This window comes from Drosophila persimilis, unplaced genomic scaffold, assembly GCF_003286085.1.
Source record: "Drosophila persimilis strain 14011-0111.01,24,50 unplaced genomic scaffold, DperRS2 tig00000000-arrow-pilon, whole genome shotgun sequence".
NCBI classification, from domain to species: domain Eukaryota; kingdom Metazoa; phylum Arthropoda; class Insecta; order Diptera; family Drosophilidae; genus Drosophila; species Drosophila persimilis.
The window spans coordinates 5,644,843-5,664,295 of record NW_020825288.1 but is presented as its reverse complement, the minus strand read 5'-3'; the positions used below and the strand labels follow the sequence as shown (position 1 = coordinate 5,664,295).

General features: G+C 46.2%; 1 protein-coding gene across 2 annotated transcripts; it reads right to left on the bottom strand.

Annotated features, from left to right (window-relative positions):
• Positions 1-6,373: 6,373 nt before the first annotated feature.
• LOC6598602 (calexcitin-2) lies at positions 6,374-15,369 on the bottom strand. 2 transcript variants are annotated; one of them, XM_026994990.1, is made up of 5 exons: positions 15,289-15,369; positions 10,963-11,145; positions 9,545-9,597; positions 9,118-9,237; positions 7,039-7,362 (listed from the first exon to the last, which is right to left on the bottom strand). In XM_026994990.1, the coding sequence occupies exons 2-5, from the start codon at positions 11,018-11,020 to the stop codon at positions 7,039-7,041; spliced, it is 555 nt and encodes a 184-aa protein (XP_026850791.1). In that variant the 5' UTR covers positions 11,021-11,145; positions 15,289-15,369. The 2 variants fall into 2 exon arrangements, with proteins under 2 accessions (XP_002023847.1, XP_026850791.1); XM_002023811.2 differs by lacking the exon at positions 15,289-15,369 and having other exon boundaries at positions 6,374-7,362; positions 10,963-11,020.
• Between the last annotated feature and the right edge of the window lie 4,084 nt (positions 15,370-19,453).

Here is a 19,453-nt window from a genome sequence, read left to right as displayed (position 1 = left end):
TGGATTTGCGTATCCTTAAAATACTGGTTTCTTCTGTATGCTATATCTCTGCTATACGGCAGCCGATCTCGGCGTGGCATGGCTCTTCGTGACCGGGCGAGTCCTGCCAATCGACTGCCATCGGAAAAAGGGACATCCATATTTTCACGATTTTCGCAAAAAATCATGATGGTTACATCATTAAAATTGCCAAAAATCGGCCCCATTTTCGAAGTCGAGATTTTGATGCCGTTTGACTCTCTGGATCCCCACGATCCTGGGAGAGTGGGTCCTACACCGATCTGGCCCTAATAGTCTGAGATATAGCCTACCGAAGATTTGGATTTGCGTATCTTTAAAATACTGGTTTCTTCTGTATGCTATATCTCTGCTATACGGCAGCCGATCGGAGAGCGGCATGTCTTTTCGTGATCGGGAGAAGATTTGAATTTGCGATCTGTAAAATACTGTTACTTTATTTAACTCTTCCTTCCATTTTAGCAGGTCGCACCCTCCGGTGGCTAGGAATACCTTTTGCGTGCCCGTGGTCACCGGTTTGCCTACTATTGGTTGCCAGGGGTATCGCCCTTTTGGTCTTCCGGTAATCTGGTGGATCCTGCGCACGGGGCCACGATGCCCGATGACGACTTTGGGTCCGGCCACTGCCGTGGCGCTCTTCCTTGCTTTCCACGCTGTTTGGTGGCAGCATTGGCTGTTCCGCTGTGGGCCACAGCCATGCTACCGGCTGTGGAGTGGAGTTCCGTCCGCTGAATCGTTGGTTCCCACCAACGGGAAATAATGTCAGCCACCCCTTCATACGCCGGCGACTCAAACGCTGGGCTTCAGCTTCGAGATGCGTAAGTGAATCATTATATAATTGTGGATGTATGTATCTTAAAATATATCTTCCCTTACAGCGAACCTATGAACCCTACGCTTTGCCACAAAACGAGTCGCATCCGATTTCGCCCCGCCAGACGGACTCCTATCCAATCATTATCGACACTCCAGACAGACCGAGTCCTAACCCAGCCAGACAGAATAATATCGCAGCAGGACAGAAGCGTACCCCTGCAAGATCCTAACCTAACAAGCCATCGACAACAAGGACTTTGACTATGTCAATCAAGGGACGGGCTACTCGGGATACTAGACTCCAGATAGATATCGTTGCTGTTAGGTTTAAGGATATACGCGTATATGTATATATTTATATTGTAGATACAAATTTGATCCACTTGCTTATTTAGTTATTCTAAGCTAAGTTTTGATGAATAAAACTATTGAAAAATCATCCTTGCTTTATTATTTATGGGGGAAACTATTCCGATTGCAGGCGTGGCATGTCTAGATCTTTTCACAAATGGCGGAGAAAACTAAAAATTGTTGATTGGGAAAAATGTCCTTGATCCTTGATAAGGACTCCATCAAATCAAGCACATTTTTTCGATCACAGGAAGCCATCGCACGCCCAGATCGGCCCTCAAATAACCCACAAAACTTAATAGGTATGGTTGGGCTTGTTGTAGTCCTTACTGAAGAATCAAGGACATTTTTCTGATAACGGAAGGCCCTGATCGGGCCACAAATAAGGTAGAAAACAAGATATATATGTCTGGAGAAAATATCCCTGATCCTTGGTCCTTCATAAGGACTCCAACAAATCAAGAATATAATACCGATCACAGGAAGCCCTCGCACGTCCCGATCGGGCCACAAATAACGGAGAAAACAATAAAAGTTGTTGTTGTCAATTGTTGTAAAATAAATTGTTGTACAACAACAACTTGCCGACCAAACGGCCAAATACGAGAATTTTAGATCTGGAATACCAGGCGAACAGGAATCAGCAGCAAGCAACTTTAGCTATTTCAAAAAATTTCATTGTATGTTTTTGGGGTTTGAAAAAATTGCACTGAATACTTTTGGGGTTTAAAAAGCGGGGGAAAATAAATAAATAAGATTTTTTTTTTATTTTTTAAAAAAATCGAGCGACCTTCTGCTGATTTCTGTTCGCCTGGTATCCCAGATCTGAAAATCGAAAAATCTCGGTTTCGAGCTCGACCAAATTGGCAGTCGTTGTTGTTGTAATAACTGGATGTAGTTGTTGTAATTTGTTGTTTAAGGCATAAATTCATCATTTGTTACCCAATCGAGACGTGCGATGGCTTCTTATGTTCGGAATAGCATCCTTGACCTGATGAAGTCCTTATCAAGGACTAAGGATACTTTCTCCAGACATATAAATCTTGTTTTCTCTCTTATTTCTCAGGGCATTACAGATCCGCACCCCCGTGATTCTTCAGTAAGGACTACAACAAGCCCAACCATACATATTTAGTTTTTTCGGCTATTTGTGGGCTTCCTGTGATCGGAAAAATGTTCGTGATTTGATGGAGTCCTTATCAAGGATCAAGGACTTTTCCCCGCTCAGAAATATTTTGTTAGCTCCGCTATTTGTGAACCGATCAGAGCGTGCCACGCCCTTTTTTATCAGCATACTTTCCCCCATAAAGGATACAGCAAGGATGATTTTTCAATAGTTTTATTCATCAAAACTTAGCTTAGAATAACTAAATAAACAAGTGGATCAAATTTGTATCTACAATATAAATATATACATATACGCGTATATCCTTAAACCTAACAGCAACGATATCTATCGGGAGTCTAGTATCCCGAGTAGTCCCCCCTTTGGTTGACATAGTCAAAGTCCTTGTTGTCGATGGCCAGGTGGAAGGATGACGATGGCTTGTTAGGTTAGGATCTTGCAGGGGTACGCTTCTGTCCTGCTGCGATATTATTCTGTCTGGCTGGGTTAGGACTCGGTCTGTCTGGAGTGTCGATAATGATTGGATAGGAGTCCGTCTGGCGGGGCGAAATCGGATGCGACTCGTTTTGTGGCAAAGCGTAGGGTTCATAGGTTCGCTGTAAGGGAAGATATATTTTAAGATACATACATCCACAATTATATAATGATTCACTTACGCATCTCGAAGCTGAAGCCCAGCGTTTGAGTCGCCGGCGTATGAAGGGGTGGCTGACATTATTTCCCGTTGGTGGGAACCAACGATTCAGCGGACGGAACTCCACTCCACAGCCGGTAGCATGGCTGTGGCCCACAGCGGAACAGCCAATGCTGCCACCAAACAGCGTGGAAAGCAAGGAAGAGCGCCACGGCAGTGGCCGGACCCAAAGTCGTCATCGGGCATCGTGGCCCCGTGCGCAGGATCCACCAGATTACCGGAAGACCAAAAGGGCGATACCCCTGGCAACCAATAGTAGGCAAACCGGTGACCACGGGCACGCAAAAGGTATTCCTAGCCACCGGAGGGTGCGACCTGCTAAAATGGAAGGAAGAGTTAAATAAAGTAACAGTATTTTACAGATCGCAAATTCAAATCTTCTCCCGATCACGAAAAGACATGCCGCTCTCCGATCGGCTGCCGTATAGCAGAGATATAGCATACAGAAGAAACCAGTATTTTAAAGATACGCAAATCCAAATCTTCGGTAGGCTATATCTCAGACTATTAGGGCCAGATCGGTGCAGGACCCGCTCTCCCAGAACCATGGGGATCAAACGGCATCAAAATCTCGACTTCGAAAATGGGGCCGATTTTTGGCAATTTTAATGATGTAACCATCATGATTTTTTGCGAAAATCGTGAAAATATGGATGTCCCTTTTTCAGATGGCAGTCGATTGGCAGGACTCGCCCGGTCACGAAGAGCCATGCCACGCCGAGATCGGCTGCCGTATAGCAGAGATATAGCATACAGAAGAAACCAGTATTTTAAAGATACGCAAATCCAAATCTTCGGTAGGCTATATCTCAGACTATTAGGGCCAGATCGGTGCAGAACCCGCTCTCCCAGGACCATGGGGATCCAGAGAGTCAAACGGCATCAAAATCTCGACTTCGAAAATGGGGCCGATTTTTGGCAATTTTAATGATGTAACCATCATGATTTTTTGCGAAAATCGTGAAAATATGGATGTCCCTTTTTCAGATGGCAGTCGATTGGCAGGACTCGCCCGGTCACGAAGAGCCATGCCACGCCGAGATCGGCTGCCGTATAGCAGAGATATAGCATACAGAAGAAACCAGTATTTTAAAGATACGCAAATCCAAATCTTCGGTAGGCTATATCTCAGACTATTAGGGCCAGATCGGTGCAGAACCCGCTCTCCCAGGACCATGGGGATCCAGAGAGTCAAACGGCATCAAAATCTCGACTTCGAAAATGGGGCCGATTTTTGGCAATTTTAATGATGTAACCATCATGATTTTTTGCGAAAATCGTGAAAATATGGATGTCCCTTTTTCAGATGGCAGTCGATTGGCAGGACTCGCCCGGTCACGAAGAGCCATGCCACGCCGAGATCGGCTGCCGTATAGCAGAGATATAGCATACAGAAGAAACCAGTATTTTAAAGATACGCAAATCCAAATCTTCGGTAGGCTATATCTCAGACTATTAGGGCCAGATCGGTGCAGAACCCGCTCTCCCAGGACCATGGGGATCCAGAGAGTCAAACGGCATCAAAATCTCGACTTCGAAAATGGGGCCGATTTTTGGCAATTTTAATGATGTAACCATCATGATTTTTTGCGAAAATCGTGAAAATATGGATGTCCCTTTTTCCGATGGCAGTCGATTAGCAGGACTCGCCCGATCACGAAAAGACACGCCGCTCTCCGATCGGCTGCCGTATAGCAGAGATATAGCATACAGAAGAAACCAGTATTTTAAAGATACGCAAATCCAAATCTTCGGTAGGCTATATCTCAGACTAATAGAGCCAGATCGGGACCTACTTTCCCAGGACCGTGGGGATCCAGAGAGTCAAACGGTCGACTTCGAAAATGGGGCCGATTTTTGGCAATTTTAATGATGTAACCATCATGATTTTTTGCGAAAATCGTGAAAATATGGATGTCCCTTTTTCCAATGGCAGTCGATTAGCAGGACTCGCCCGATCACGAAAAGACACGCCGCTCTCCGATCGGCTGCCGTATAGCAGAGATATAGCATACAGAAGAAACCAGTATTTTAAAGATACGCAAATCCAAATCTTCGGTAGGCTATATCTCAGACTAATAAGACCAGATCGGTGTAGGACCCACTCTCCCAGGATCGTGGGGATCCAGAGAGTCAAACGGCATCAAAATCTCGACTTCGAAAATGGGGCCGATTTTTGGCAATTTTAATGATGTAACCATCATGATTTTTTGCGAAAATCGTGAAAATATGGATGTCCCTTTTTCCGATGGCAGTCGATTGGCAGGACTCGCCCGATCACGAAAAGGCATGCCGCTCTCCGATCGGCCCATAAATAGCCGAGATATGCCCCTGATTTGATGGATCAAGGATAAAGGACATTTTCCCCAATCAAAAATATTTAGTTTTCTCTGCTCTTTTTGAACCAGGTTGCTCTTGTGTAAGGGGTACGCTGTGTGAAGGAATATATATTTTAAAATGTATCCACAAATATGTACTGATTTACTTACGCGTCTCGAAGTTGAAGCCCAGTGTGTGATTCGGCGGCGTATGAATGGGCGGGTTGCTGACATTCTTTTCCGGGGTCGTGAACCCACAATTCCGGTGACGTTCAGTGGTCCTTTCTACAGTGGACGAGTCGCCACATTGTCGATTCAGCGACACAGCAGCGGCATCATGGCTATGGCCCGCAGGAGGACAGCCACAACTTATAGTACGTTGGTGCAGAGAGACACAGCCATATTGTACATTTTTACAAAATTTGTATTTTGATGGAAATACAATTACAAACAAACACCAAAACCGTGCCTCGGGATGTGGTGCCACGACTACAAGCTTTTATTGATTGCACTTCGATCATGCATATTGATGTTTTGTATGATTATGTGGAAGATCCCTGATTTTGTAGGTGTTGGGTCCCCAAATACTGTGAGGATGTGCAGGGAATTCATATATGTATATTCATATATTCCAAGTCCGGGTTACTATAAGGCACTGGAACTACACTGCAAATTGGACCAACCCCGCTGTATCCGGTTTAATTGCTTTAAGGGATGAATTCCTGGAAGCCGACAGCCCTGTCATTATGGCCCATTAGCGATTGGAATGCTGATACCATGGCTAATCCACACAACTTAGCTGCCACTCACGCCGTGGGCGTCCGCAATTTAAGTGCTGCCTGCATGCAGTTGCATAAATTACGATGTTCGTTCCCCCCAGAGAGCGCCGCAAATCGGTTATAAGCACTGTCCATCCACAACAGAAAGGATTTTAATATTCATAAACTGGTTGCAAAACGTTTGCAGATCTTATCGGGTTGCGGCTGTTTGTCCCACCGATTCGAGTGCAACTCAATCCCCCAACGGCAACAAGTGAGAGATTCGACTGCATAGATACTTTGATTTTATTATTGTAATTTCTTGGAACACTTTACATTTACAATTAAATTTAAATTTAAATTTATGCGCCACAGATGCGGGGCGATAAACGACGACTACACACACATAAACAATTTGACAGTTTAATTGATTTAGATTTCGATTTAGAGTTAGATTTAGATTAATGCACCGCATGCAGATACAGGACCTGTGGATCCTTCCTCTCGTATTTATTTGATATCATTGCAAGGATATAGTCGTAGTTCGTAAAGGTACAGTTTTGCATATACGAGTGTACATGTATATGTATGTATTTATGATAGAGATACTCTTTGTAGGTAGGTACTCTACTCGTATTAGGAGCGTTATATAAAGTATAAACAGACAGATCGATTACTCTACTAAATTAGAACATTTATTTGGGCAAAACTTGAGATACTTGGAGAGAAAACAACACTCAACTATACGTAACAACGACGGAGCATCAAATCGAGAGAATCGAGATCCAAATTGAAGTCGAATTCGACATTGTCCTCCTTCTCGTTCGTGCTCTTCCATTATCAATTAACATTTATATTAGATATCTTTTTTTTCATTATAATTTCACTTGTTGCATTCATCAGTTTTGGCCATGACCAGTGCGGCTGGGTCTCTCGGTCAATGGGTCTTAAAGTGGCTTAAAAGCTGGTCTTGCCAAAGATGAAGTTGCCTGGCGCATTCACGTCCTCGGCGGCAAAGTACTCCTTCCACAAGGCGGCGAACTGCTCGCGAGTGACGTCGGTCTGGCCCTGGGCCATCTTGCTGAAGGCTTCCTCGCACTCGTTCTTCTCCAGGCCGTAGCTGGAGCAGACCAGCGTGAATTCGGTGACATCGATGCCCCCATCATGGGAGGCATCCTCCAGATCGAACATGAAGTTCATGTAGGCATTCTGCCAGTCCATCACGCTGCTCGGATCCTTGGCGTAGGCGTCCCACATGTTGCACCACTCGTCGACGCTGACCTGAGGAATAGAGATAGAGAGATAGAGACAGAGGCGGTAATGGAAGACAAGACGAACCGAGATTGGGTGGTCTAACAGCGTCAGATTTATGCATCCATCCCGCCCCGTGCTGAAAAGCCCATTAGCCGGCCCAGCCGCAGGCGGAGATGGTACATAAAACATCCCATCCCATTGCCTATTAAACGCGTTATGGCTAGTCGGGGGTGGGTGGTCGTTGGGGGACCACTAGGGGGGTGTAATTTATGCCCTCTGGACGGCATCTAGCGATGCGTTATTAACAGTTTCGTGGCTGCCAATACCAAGCACTGGCAATTACCGCAACATCGACCAGCGACCATCGACCATCGAACATCTTTGCCTTGACCAACTTGGCAGCTGTAAGCAGTCCTCCTAAAACTGCAGTTAGTACTCCGCCCATTAATTGCGGTATCTTCGACCAAGCCAAAGCAGCCGTTACGTTTTACCATGTTTTAATATGGCCATAAATAAGCACACTGACACTGTGTGAGGTTTGGGCCAATTGTAATGCCAAAACCCCGAAAAGAACTCTAAAAAGCAATCGAACTACATATATGTATAGCTGCATATTTTGATGTTTATGGCCTATAAGTGGCAGGGACTACATTGAAATGGCCTTGTGGGACATGCGTGGATACCTTGGAAGGTATACTTTTGCAGCTAATTTGAGGGCACATTCCCGTGCCTTCAGAACAATAAATCTTAAGCCGCATAGTCTGCGAGTCACAAAGGACATCAACAATAGTTGGCCATATTTGGGCAGCAAAACTCCGTCAAGTCCTTTGGCCACTGGCCAAAACTTTTGTGGCTTTGTTGCATTTGAAGTTATGCTGCCGCTACCTCATTCGGCCCCACCCCACACCGCACTGAGTCAAGTTTAGTACTAACACAAAATACCCCTAGCCCGTAACCAGTAACCCGCTTCAATAGAACTAAGCCGAGGTTTTGTTGGTCTGACATTTCAATTTCTGTTCGCTTTGTATCGCGTTGGTTGCGTTGTTGCGGGTTCCCTTGGTCGATGCTGGTATTGAGCGGGGGAGCACGCGGTTTGGGATGGGATGGCACAAATAGTGGCAGTGTTCGGGGCTGGATTATAATTTAATTTGCTGCACTCTCTGTACGATTATGCGATGGCATGGCCATTGTGCCGAAAGGGAAACTTGCGACAATTTCCCGAGCCCGTAGCCGATGACAAAGTTTTGTCTTGGTAATGAGAACGTGGCGGCCTGGAAAACTATGTGCAAGTGAATGGTCTTCTGCAGCCGGAATTGAGATTGCATTTCTCAAATAATTCACAATTCAATTTCCGCTGGTTGGCAGGGAATTTGTTTACCCAGCCACCCACTAGCCGGCACCCAGCACCCAAATTCCGCACCAATAAAAAGGGAAATTTATGAACAAGTTTTTCTTCTTTTTTTGGCTTCGTGTGTCTGCCTGGGCTCCAGACAATGCAAAAAGCGTCCGACATTGTAATGTGCTGGCCTATATATGTATGTATATGTATGAGTGAGTGAGTGTGTGTGTGTAGGTGCTGGACACTTGTCAACTGCTGTCACAATGGCATCGAGAGGCAGGCCATGGATTTCAGCACTTTCGGCACTGACAATGAAGCCAGAGCCATTCAACAAAAACCAGGCAGCTGCAGCACTTGACATGCAGTTGCCTTTCTTTTTTTTTTCGTTGCCATTGCCACACGAAATTTACAACTCAACAGAGGGAAGGGAAGGGAGCTCTCACCTGTCCATCGTTATCCTTGTCCGCCTTGGATCGGAGCCCAGTCCAAATTTCCATCATCAAATCGTAGGTCTCCTTGTTCTTTGGGGTGTCCTTAGACCAGCCGCGCAGCTTGCACACGCGCTGAAAATGGCAGAGAAACAATAACCGTCAGTCAGCACCCACTCCCAAATTGAGTTATCAGAAGAGCCACCGAGCCAAACTGTGCATGCAAATCAACAAAAAACATTTGGCCAATTCGGGCATTGTTTTTCCTTTTCCCCCATTGTTGTTTTTGGGGATGTAAGTGCACCGCTCCACACTCGCATTTTTCGCAGAGTTTGCAAGTATTTTCCAAAAAATTTATTCACATTTTTTCGGTTGCTTTTTTATGGGGTATACTCGTACAGTAGTTTCCGTTTTGGTTCGGCAGCGCCGCCGCTCCACTTACCTCGATGGCCATCTCGAAGTCCTTAACGTCGATTTCCCCGCTTTGGTTCACATCTGTTTTTGGGGGGAGGAAGTATTGTCCGCATTGTTGGTATTTTTCGGGCAATTCAGTTGAAAGCAGTGAGCGTAAAGTGCATGTAGAAGTAGTCCCGCATTGTTTTGTTTGCGTTTGTTGCCACCCGAGCGAGGATGAACCGAGAACAGAGAACAGAAAAGAGCGATGAACAATATGAGCCTGGCTAAACGGATTTCATGGCAAGCGATGCATCTACCACACAGCTGTGACAAAGTTCCGGCTGCCGCAAGAGTGTGGACACCGCTCGGCCTCGGCATCGGCATCGGCATCGGTGGAAACATAAACACTATTGCCCGGCCTGCTCGCACTTCCTTCCGTACTGCTGCCACCCCCCCAACCACTAGTCTCCCCGCATCTCTCTGCCACATTCTACAAACATTTGGCTTTTGGCCATGCGGGCCTGTCATTATCATTTGCAACGGTGTGCAAACGGCCACTTCAATTTCAGTGTCAAGTGTTTAGCGCTTGCGTTTTATGGCTCTCTTTTCTGTCCCTCCGCCACTCTGTATTCTTTGTTATTTCCGGACCAGCTGGCTGTCAAACGGCGGGTGGGCAAGGAGCCAACGAGCAGGAGGCTGGCATTGTGGCGTTGCCAGCAAGGATAAGCCAGTCCCAGCGTCGAAGGTGAATTAGTCATAATTGAAAAGCACTTAACTTAACCTTTGCCCACAGTCACTGCGGTTGCCGCGCGCACTCCTCGAAAGTTTTCGCTTCTTTTTTTGGCATTTGCATGCGTTTTAATTCAATTTTAAATGTGGCAAGTTTTGTTTGACTTCTCTGACAAGTTGCAGCCTTTGAAAACGGAATAGAGTCGAGTGCGCTTGGCGCATTCAAATGGAATTCATGTTTTGGGTCATATTACGTATACGCAACGAGGACTGCCTGCCGTCTTGTCTTGTCTTGTCGGCTTGCCAAATCTGCAAGAAGATGTCGGCGAAACGGAATGGCATGCTAATATATGTCATTCGTATTATGAGTGTCCCAAAGGATAATAACTGAAATCCTTTTCCATTTCCCATTTCCCACTCCTGACAGCAGTCAATAGACTTGTGTGTGTGTGTGTGTGTGTGTGTGTGTGTGTGTGTGGGTGTGTGTGATGTATTTGACCCATTTAACAATCCCCCATTAAAGAACTCTGAAACAAATCGAGTGCAATCTAATCAAAGTTTTTCTGTGCGATACGAAAGCGGAATTTCTCCTTTCGATTTGGCCAATAACTCTCCCGCACACCCACACACCGACATCGATTGCTGTGGTTTCTCTTGAGAAACTCCATGCTGGTGCCCCTATCATCGGCCATTCATCATTCTGGCACGCATACGACCCCTTGTACGAGTACTCACCAAAGAACACGTTGAACAGGAACAGAAGCTTCTTCTTGCGGAAATCGGAGATCGACATTATTCTGGTTGTTGTTCAAATTGTTGTTATTTTATTTAGTGCGCTTTTATTGGCTGTACGCTGCTGTGGCTGCTGCTGCTGCTGTTGCTATTATCTTTGCTCCTCGCTAAACGGAAATGGGGAAACTGCAACGACAACAATGGATAAAATAGCAATACTCAATTATATGGGGAGAGCCAGAGGCAGTTGCAGCGCTTGGCAAATATAATCAAATATGGAAATGAAGTGTATTTCGTAGTGAGACAGCTTTTCGAATTTCTGGCTGTGCCAAGGAAGAGGTCGTATCGTAAAATTAGCAGTCATGGCCAGGAGGAAGCTGGTAAAGAGCCAAAACCAGAACGGATTGGGTCTGCTCTAGTTGACTGGCTTTGTTTATGGGAACTAATTCAGCCAAAGGAAATAAAACAAGACTGCCTAAGAATGCAAAAAGAAAAGGAGCTTCGCGTAATGCAAACGCATCCTGGCGATGCGGGAACGAGGCAGGGCGAGGGGGCTTGAGCCAAATGTGACACAAATGCAGGCAATGGCTTTAGCTGAGGCAGCCTGCTTCTTGCTCCCTTTGTGTGTGCGAGAGCTGCTTGGCTCATTTAACCTTCAATCAAAAGCACACCGAGGGCAGGGCGGCCACAGGGGAGACCTGAGCGGAAGCAGGCTGGCAGGAGGCTGGGGCACGGGGCCATGTGCTAAATTAAACAAAACTACGAGAGTAAGAGCATACGAGAGCATATATGGCGGAATTCACTGGCATCAGGTTGCCAGGCCATGCCATGAGCCATCCGCAGCAAATCATCAAAAGGCATGGTCATTGCCATTCCTCCTGAAAGCCCTCGTGTTTGCTTAACTGCCATTAAGCGGCATGGATGGTCGGGGCGTGGCACCAGGGCGTGGCCAGGGCCCATCGCAATATTTACTTTAGTTTTACTTTCGGGGACGGTGGCTCTCATCTCATCCCATCTCCCATGCTGCCTGCCCTGCCATTTTATTCATCTCGTCTCGGAAAGGCAAAGGCAGTCAGAGCATAATTCCACAACAGACGGAAATTGCAGCAGGGTTGTCGAGTGGAATGCAATGAACATGACAACGACAACGACAACGACAACTACAACGACAACGACCAAACCGTTGGCCAAGTAATGCCGATGGCCGATGGCTGATGGCTGTTGGCTGCTGGTGCCGGCGGCAGCAAAGTCAAAGCATTCGCAATGTGCTGGCTGCTGCCCCTTTTGTTTTGTTTAGTTTTAGAAAATGCACTTTGCCTTGGAAATAAAATTAAATGGAATATCTCCGAGTCGCAAATTTGATATGCTCATGAGCGTAAAATGGGAAAGAATGCTTTCAACTCGTAGAATGCTTTTGGTCAGCTGCAGGTAAGCGGTTTGCCACTCACTAAAGCTAATATTGGCTGAGTTGGCTGAAAAGGCAAGGATCATAGCAGCCAAGGCACCTGCAGGTACCTAAGGATGTTGATTTTATCGCTTACAGACCATCAAGATGCGGATAAATTTTGTTAAGAGGCTTGTACGTTTTCACTTTTCATAATTGGGTAATGGAAGATGAGGGGGATTCCCATCAAAAGTGTATGATTTAAAGTGGAGACTGCTCTAAGCAGCTAGCTTAAATACGTATATTCAAATAGCTTAAATTTGCAGTCAAGTGTCTCAATGCGGGCAAAAACATACAAATTCCCTGACATACGGCATACATTTACACATTATTCCGAAAGAATAAATAATCGCTTGATAATGAGATATATTAATAATTAATATTGTATAATTATGTTGCACACAATGTTGCCTTTAGTGTCACCTTCATATTGCATTTTACACACGTACACGCACAGGACATGCCGCACAAACACTCTCACCCACATCCATATCCGACTGTCACAGTTCATTAATTTTCTACGTGCGCATCAATTAACATCACGTGGAATCGCACAGAGCGAGAGGAAAGCAGAAATGAATAAAAAATACATATTGGTAGCCTGTACAAAAAATATACAGATCTCAACTTACTAAGAGCCTGGCAAACACAGCAACAAATGTGAAATTCAATTTGGCGCGCTTTTCAATTCATTTCGATTCGCAATTGCTTTTCGGCTGTCAGGCTGTCTGCCACGTGCCATAAGACCTATAAGACTGCCTGCTCGACAGGACGAATACGTAATTTAAGCCAATGAGTCGCCTTTAATTCGAAAGTGGAAAGTTGCAAATGCAATGGATTTTAAAGCCTTTCAATAGCCTGACGCCAGTATTGTTTATCTGCGAAATTAATAATTAAATATGCGCACAAATTGAATTCGGCGGAAAGCAGATTACGCATACGCCCTGTTCCACCGCTGTTTGCCGTTGTGGCATTTGCATTCTGTGAATTTCGAGCTGCCATCTCCCCGCACCGCCCCGCTCCGCCCCTCTCCTTTAATTACCAATACTCATGCGCCAATGCATAAAAACCAAACGCTGCCAGCCACAAATGGTGCCTGGCTTTCGTGGCACGAGGCAACCACATTAACCAACATCGCTGAACGGTCGTTAATTAGTTGCTCTTAGAGTTTCCCTTTCCTCTCCTTCCTTTCTTTTCGAGATGTGTTTCTAATAAACTCAATATGGCAGCGCCTCGCTTATTTTTTATGGGCCATCTCCGCATAAATATCCACCAGCAAAGTTATAAATTTCAATATATGAAGACATCAACATTTTAATTGCTGTTTTAGTGGCCTGTGAGCTATGGAATGGGCGATTTGATTTGATTCCACAATTTATTGAGAAAATGGAATTAGACAGAGCGGTCTTGAGGCCCAATTTCATTTGCATAAACCCAATTTTGGTTGGCTCTGCAGAATCCATAAACACACAGAACGCACACGGCGACAAATTGGCAATAAATCAGGAGGGATTGCAGTCTTGATGACAATTGCAAAAAATATCACCTGCTGAAAAGTATGCTACAATCGAGCTGAACAAATATTGACCAATTTTTCATACAATTTTTAAATTGTTTTGTTTGTTTTCTGATTGCAAATCGAATGTTCTCCTCCCATGGGGAAAAGAGTATTGCTCCTCAGATATCTAAAATATCAATTCTAACATTGATTGACAGGCCTTCAGACAATCGGAAAACTTTAAGTTGTTTAATCCCCCACTGGCCCCATTGACCAAATGACCCAATCGCCAATCGGCAATGGGCAGTCTCAGCCGCTGTTCAATTCCCAGTGGCAGTCCCAGTCCGGGTATGGATTCTTTCTCCGTTCCGTTCCGTTCCGCTTTGAGTGCGGGGCAGTGGCACAGTTTTTTCAACGGTCACTAATTACTTTTGCGCTGCCGTAAATTTGCGCAACCAATTTAAAATAATAGACAATGCAAAGCGGCGTTGTCGCTAGCTCTTTATCTGCTGATGCAGCTCCATGGGCGAACCGCAAACTGCAAGCGGAGCACCAGGTTCTCTGCTTTTGTTGCACTGTCCATCCGAGTGCGGGTCCGGCCAGCCAGTAATTTCGTGTAATTTGCATTAATTTACATTTAATTTACTCTACTGGGCCGCAACTGGAACAGCGCCTACGAAGGAGAAGGAAGACAATGCGCGGCCTAAGGCCTGCGACGCATGCCGCCTGACCAAACAACAAGCGCACTGGCAGGACGACGCGGACGACGCGGACGACGAGGACGACGAGGACGAGGATCCTTCGAGGACGAATCTGTCTGGTGTTGGCACATTGCGCTATTATTTTTTGTTTCTTCTCCCTCTGGGCAAAAACTTTATGAGAAACTTGTGGCCGAGCGAGCAGCACTTTCAAATGAATTCATTATGGCAGCAGCGAAAAGGTGGAGAAGTACAAAATTTTCTTTTACTTGTCCGGGTCCGTGTCCGTGTCCGTCCCCTCTTGTACTGCTACCGTTACCGTAACCGTTACCGTTCCTTTAGAAACTATCTGCCCACTTAGCCAAGAGCACAACTCAAGGAAAACTGGGCCTCTGGTTCCTGTTCTCCTCCCACTTGCTCTTATTCTTTGGGGCACTTTTGCTCGTTACTTTTGGCTTGTTCTTGTTCTTGCGCTCGCTTGTTCTTTTGTCGGGTTTGAAAATTGTTCTTCAAAAATTTTGAGGTGTTATTTTTTGTTTTGTTTTTTTAACGGAAACTCTCAACACAAACACACGGGCACAGGCACACGGGCTACACCAACATTAACACTCCAGCGAAGTAGCAGCTCCAACTGCATCCGCTGCACCTGCACCACTCACACAACGAAAGAGTCGAATGTTTCACTTTACCGTTTGACTGCAATTTGTGGCTTCCACTCTCTGGGCTCTGGACTCTGGGCTCTGGGCTCGTGTGCTCGGCAACGCGGTTCGCCGTTCTGTGTTGCTCGCTCGGGCCGAGCCAGCGGCTTTTATACTCGCAAGCGAGCGCCCAGCCAGCCAGCCAACAGCAGCCAGTCCGTGTCCATGGCGTCGACGTCGGCGTTGGCGTTGGCGTTGGCATCGCTGTTGCATGGAGTACTTCGTGGCAGCCGCCGACGACGTCGTCGTCGTCATAGTAGTAGCTCTGGGTGCTTTTTGTCATCGTGCGCTTTATCTTATCGCAGCGTCGTCGCCGCTGCTGTTGCTGTCGCTGTTGCTGTCGCTGCCGGCGTCCGCTCCGCTGAGAGTGTATCTGTGTGCAGTTTATTTTATTTTTTGGCCACCACGTGCACTGTTACGGCCTCAGCATCAGCATGCGGCATATTTGGTCATGGGTTTGTTTTGAGATTTAACACTCACAGAAAACTTCCCGCTGAGGTTTCTTGTAGATTCTTCTTGGGGCTACAAAGTAGTGGAAAGATGGGGCACTTAATTGGAGGGACAGAGAGATAATTGCACTTTCATTATCGGTGTACAAAGTCTGTTGCGTTTTGTAAACTTAAGTGGTCTCTTTTAGGCAAAAATAGACAGCAAATATCTATTGATATTTTAAAATTCATTGTCCGAAATGCGTGTGTCTTTGGGTAGGCTTACAATAATTGATTACTTGAAGTAGGATGATGAATGCTTTTGATGAATAAAGGAATGAAGGAGTTGATTGATGGACACACGCCTTGCAGGAGAAATCAATTCACTTTAACAATATAAATTTCACCCGCAAATAAAGACCATTCCAGAAGCAGTCTCCGCATTCCATTCCATGATTCCTCACAGAAAACCATTGCATACTTCAGGGCAACTTTCCAAATATGGCCTAGAAACTTCTCGCAGTGCACCACAACATAACAAATCAAAAATGTGCAAATGTTCTGGACAAAATTTTAGCATAGCCTTGACACACAGACAATAAGCACACACACACAAACGAACATATAGCTCCCTCTGCTAAAGTAAATTTTGGGCAGCAGCTACAGGATGCATCGGTGCCACTTGGCAGCATAATTTTTGGTGGCGCACTCAATCTTGTCCAAGATGGGAGACCACCGACCGGGCAGGCAGGCAGGCAGGCAGCGCCAAGAAAGAACATTTAAGCAGAGCAATTTCCCGCCTGTCTCCTTTGCTTTTAATTACACAAAACACACATACACATGCACATGCACAGGCACATGAACGTACACGTGCCCGCTGAGCAGAGCAGAGCAGAGCTCATGTATTTCAGCTGTTAATTGTCAAGTTTTGGCTGAAATGTCGCTGCCAATTTATCAGGCGACTCAAGACCAGTCCGGCTCTGCTGCCCTGCTCTGCCCTGCCCATGCTGAGCCGTGTCGTATCCCAGCAGGCGGTCGGTCGGACACGGCACGGTCACTCGGTCAGAATGTTCCACTTTCATGGTGTTCCACAACAACAGCAACAGCTGCTGCTGCTTCTGCTGCTGCTGCTGCCTATTGCAGATGACCGTTTTACCAATGTTTCGTTCCAGTTGGGGCCACGTCCATATCCCTGTGCGATTCTTGCAGTGTGCGTGAGTCTGTGTGTGTGAGCATCAGTGCATGCACGAGTGTATGTGTGCGACGCGACGGTGCGTGTTGGAGTAGGCAAATGTTTAAATTTCTTTTTACCTGTTTGCATCTCAAGTGGCCAAAGGCGGTACAGGCCAGCTTTCTGTGTGAGGGTGTGCGTGTGCGTGTGTGTGTGTGTGTGTGTGAGAGAGAGGAAACGGAAGCCCCGGCATTGACACAGTTTGAAATTTACATGGGCCCTGGCTGAAGACCAACTCAAATCTTGAATGCCTTCTAGCGTTTGGCCCCATTTCTCAGCGTTTAGCTGTCCACCTATTTCATGTTGTATTTTTTGTTGCTTTTTTTTTTGGTTTTCCATTTTCCATTTCATGTCTCTTCTTCATTTTCTCTCCGCTCTTGGCCTGCCTGCCGCATAAGTGCTGCCACTAAGCGTTCCGTTGTGGCTAACACACGAGTGGGTGGGGACGCCGCGAGGAGAGGGGGGATGTACGATGTACACACGTTAACCTGGCACACGGCAACGGCGCATTATTTGAAGGCAGGGCCACCTGTCCACCCACCCGCCTCGCCAATACACCTGCCTATAGCTGCAGCCGCTGCTCCTATGGCTCCCTCTCGTCGGTGGTCGCCTTTGTGCGGAGGACGTTCCGTGCCAGCCACACACTCGTCGTCGCCTGCCTGCCTGCCTCGGCAATGGCAATGGCAACTTGATTAGACCAACATGAAATTAAGTAATTTTGCTGTATTGTTTAGTGTTTCTTCTCGGCAACCAACAGCAACGGCAATAGCAACAGCATTGCCAGGCTCTTCCACTGGCAGGACCACAATGGGAACCGAGAACAATGCGAGTCTCGAGTCCCGAGTCTGGGCCAACTAGGAGGAGAAGCGCAGCTCACAAAAGAGAACAGAACCACCGAACAAACCGAAATTAATGAAAATATTTTTATCTCAGCTGCGAATGAGTCGCCGAATTCGGACATTTATATTCCTTAGAACTTAATAAATCATATCTGCAGCAGTACTTTATAGTAATGGAATAAGTTCTGGGCTTCATACTGAATACAAAGCGAAACATTGCATCTAAATTTCAAAAGATAAAATGCATTCCGTATGTGGAGCCTCAGCTCAATTATATTTTCCTCTTCTATCGCATTTCCCATTATACTCGGATAATGGCCATCTGGTTATTTATTCTCACTTAGAATAATCCGAAACGGAACACTTATGCCATGAATTCTCAAATCGCCCCAAATGGCGGGCAAAACAATTAGAGGAAATTTCATTTAATCCGCACAAAAATGAACTCGTTTTGAATTTAAATTTCACTTTGGATGGAAAAACTGTAGTACAATTCGTCGACCAGTTCTAATTTCCATATTCGCTTTCCCCTTGAACAAGTACATCCATGGAAGAGGACCATCCCAGAGCCAGAGTCAAAGCAGGAGCCAGAGCCACAGCCACAGCCAGATGCAACTGCTGGCTCTCCCTGGTTCTGAGGCAGTTGTGGCGTTGCAAATTGCGGCACTCTGGGCGGGTTAGGTGAGTAAACCGTTAACTCTTCAACGCCCCCCTTTATTGTTTTGCCTGGACCTGGACCCGGCCCCGGACCTGTCCCTGTCCCAGTCCCTGCCCCTAAGCTGCTCCTGCCTTCCTTGAGCGTGGGATTAAATCAGCTTGCCCCTAAAAATAACGCAAGCTTGTCATGCATGGCAGTGGCAGCACCAGCACCAGCACCCGGTGGCATGGCGGCGAGAGTTTCCCTCTTGGTGGGCGTGGCCTGGCACGGCGCTTCTCTGTGTAATTTACTATTATTTTTTAAGCACTTCCCCTTTATGCACCGTGTGCTACATACAAACAATTTTATTGTTTGTTTCATTTGGCATTTTGTTTGTTTGCAGTCTTCTGCTTCTCTCCTGTGTCTCCTCCGCCACTGTGGAGGTGGCAGCAGGGCGAACGCGATGGCGGGGGACCACAGTAGCACGTGAGAAATTACACATGTCCCCCGAAATGTTTTCAACATGTCTGCCATGCAATTGCATCCCCCCAGCTCCAGCTCCAGTCCCAGAAGCAACAAAAAATATCTGCATCTGCATCTGCACCCGTATCCGTGTCCGTATCCGTATCTCTGACTATTTGTTTGTCTTCTCATTTTGTTGTTTGTTCTCTCTCTCTCTGTGTTTTTCTTTTGCTGCATGTTTTGTGTGTTGGCTGCCAGATTTATGCTTTGGCAAACGGAATTTGTCTCGTGTACTTTAGTCGAAACCAAAGCCATCCCCAGCATCCCATCCCCCGTCCAATCCGAATCCGATCCGAATAAGAAATTGATGACCCGAGATATGCGCTGCAGTTGCAGATTTTCCCCAGGCCAAATTGAATTTACCGTTGGAGGGTGGGAGGGCTGGTGGAAACGCTTGCGTAATTATTTCCACGTACTTTGAGGGTCATTTCGGAATTATTACATTTTCCCATCCACCCACAAAACAAAGGCCTTACCTAATGCTCCGGTTTTGGCTTTG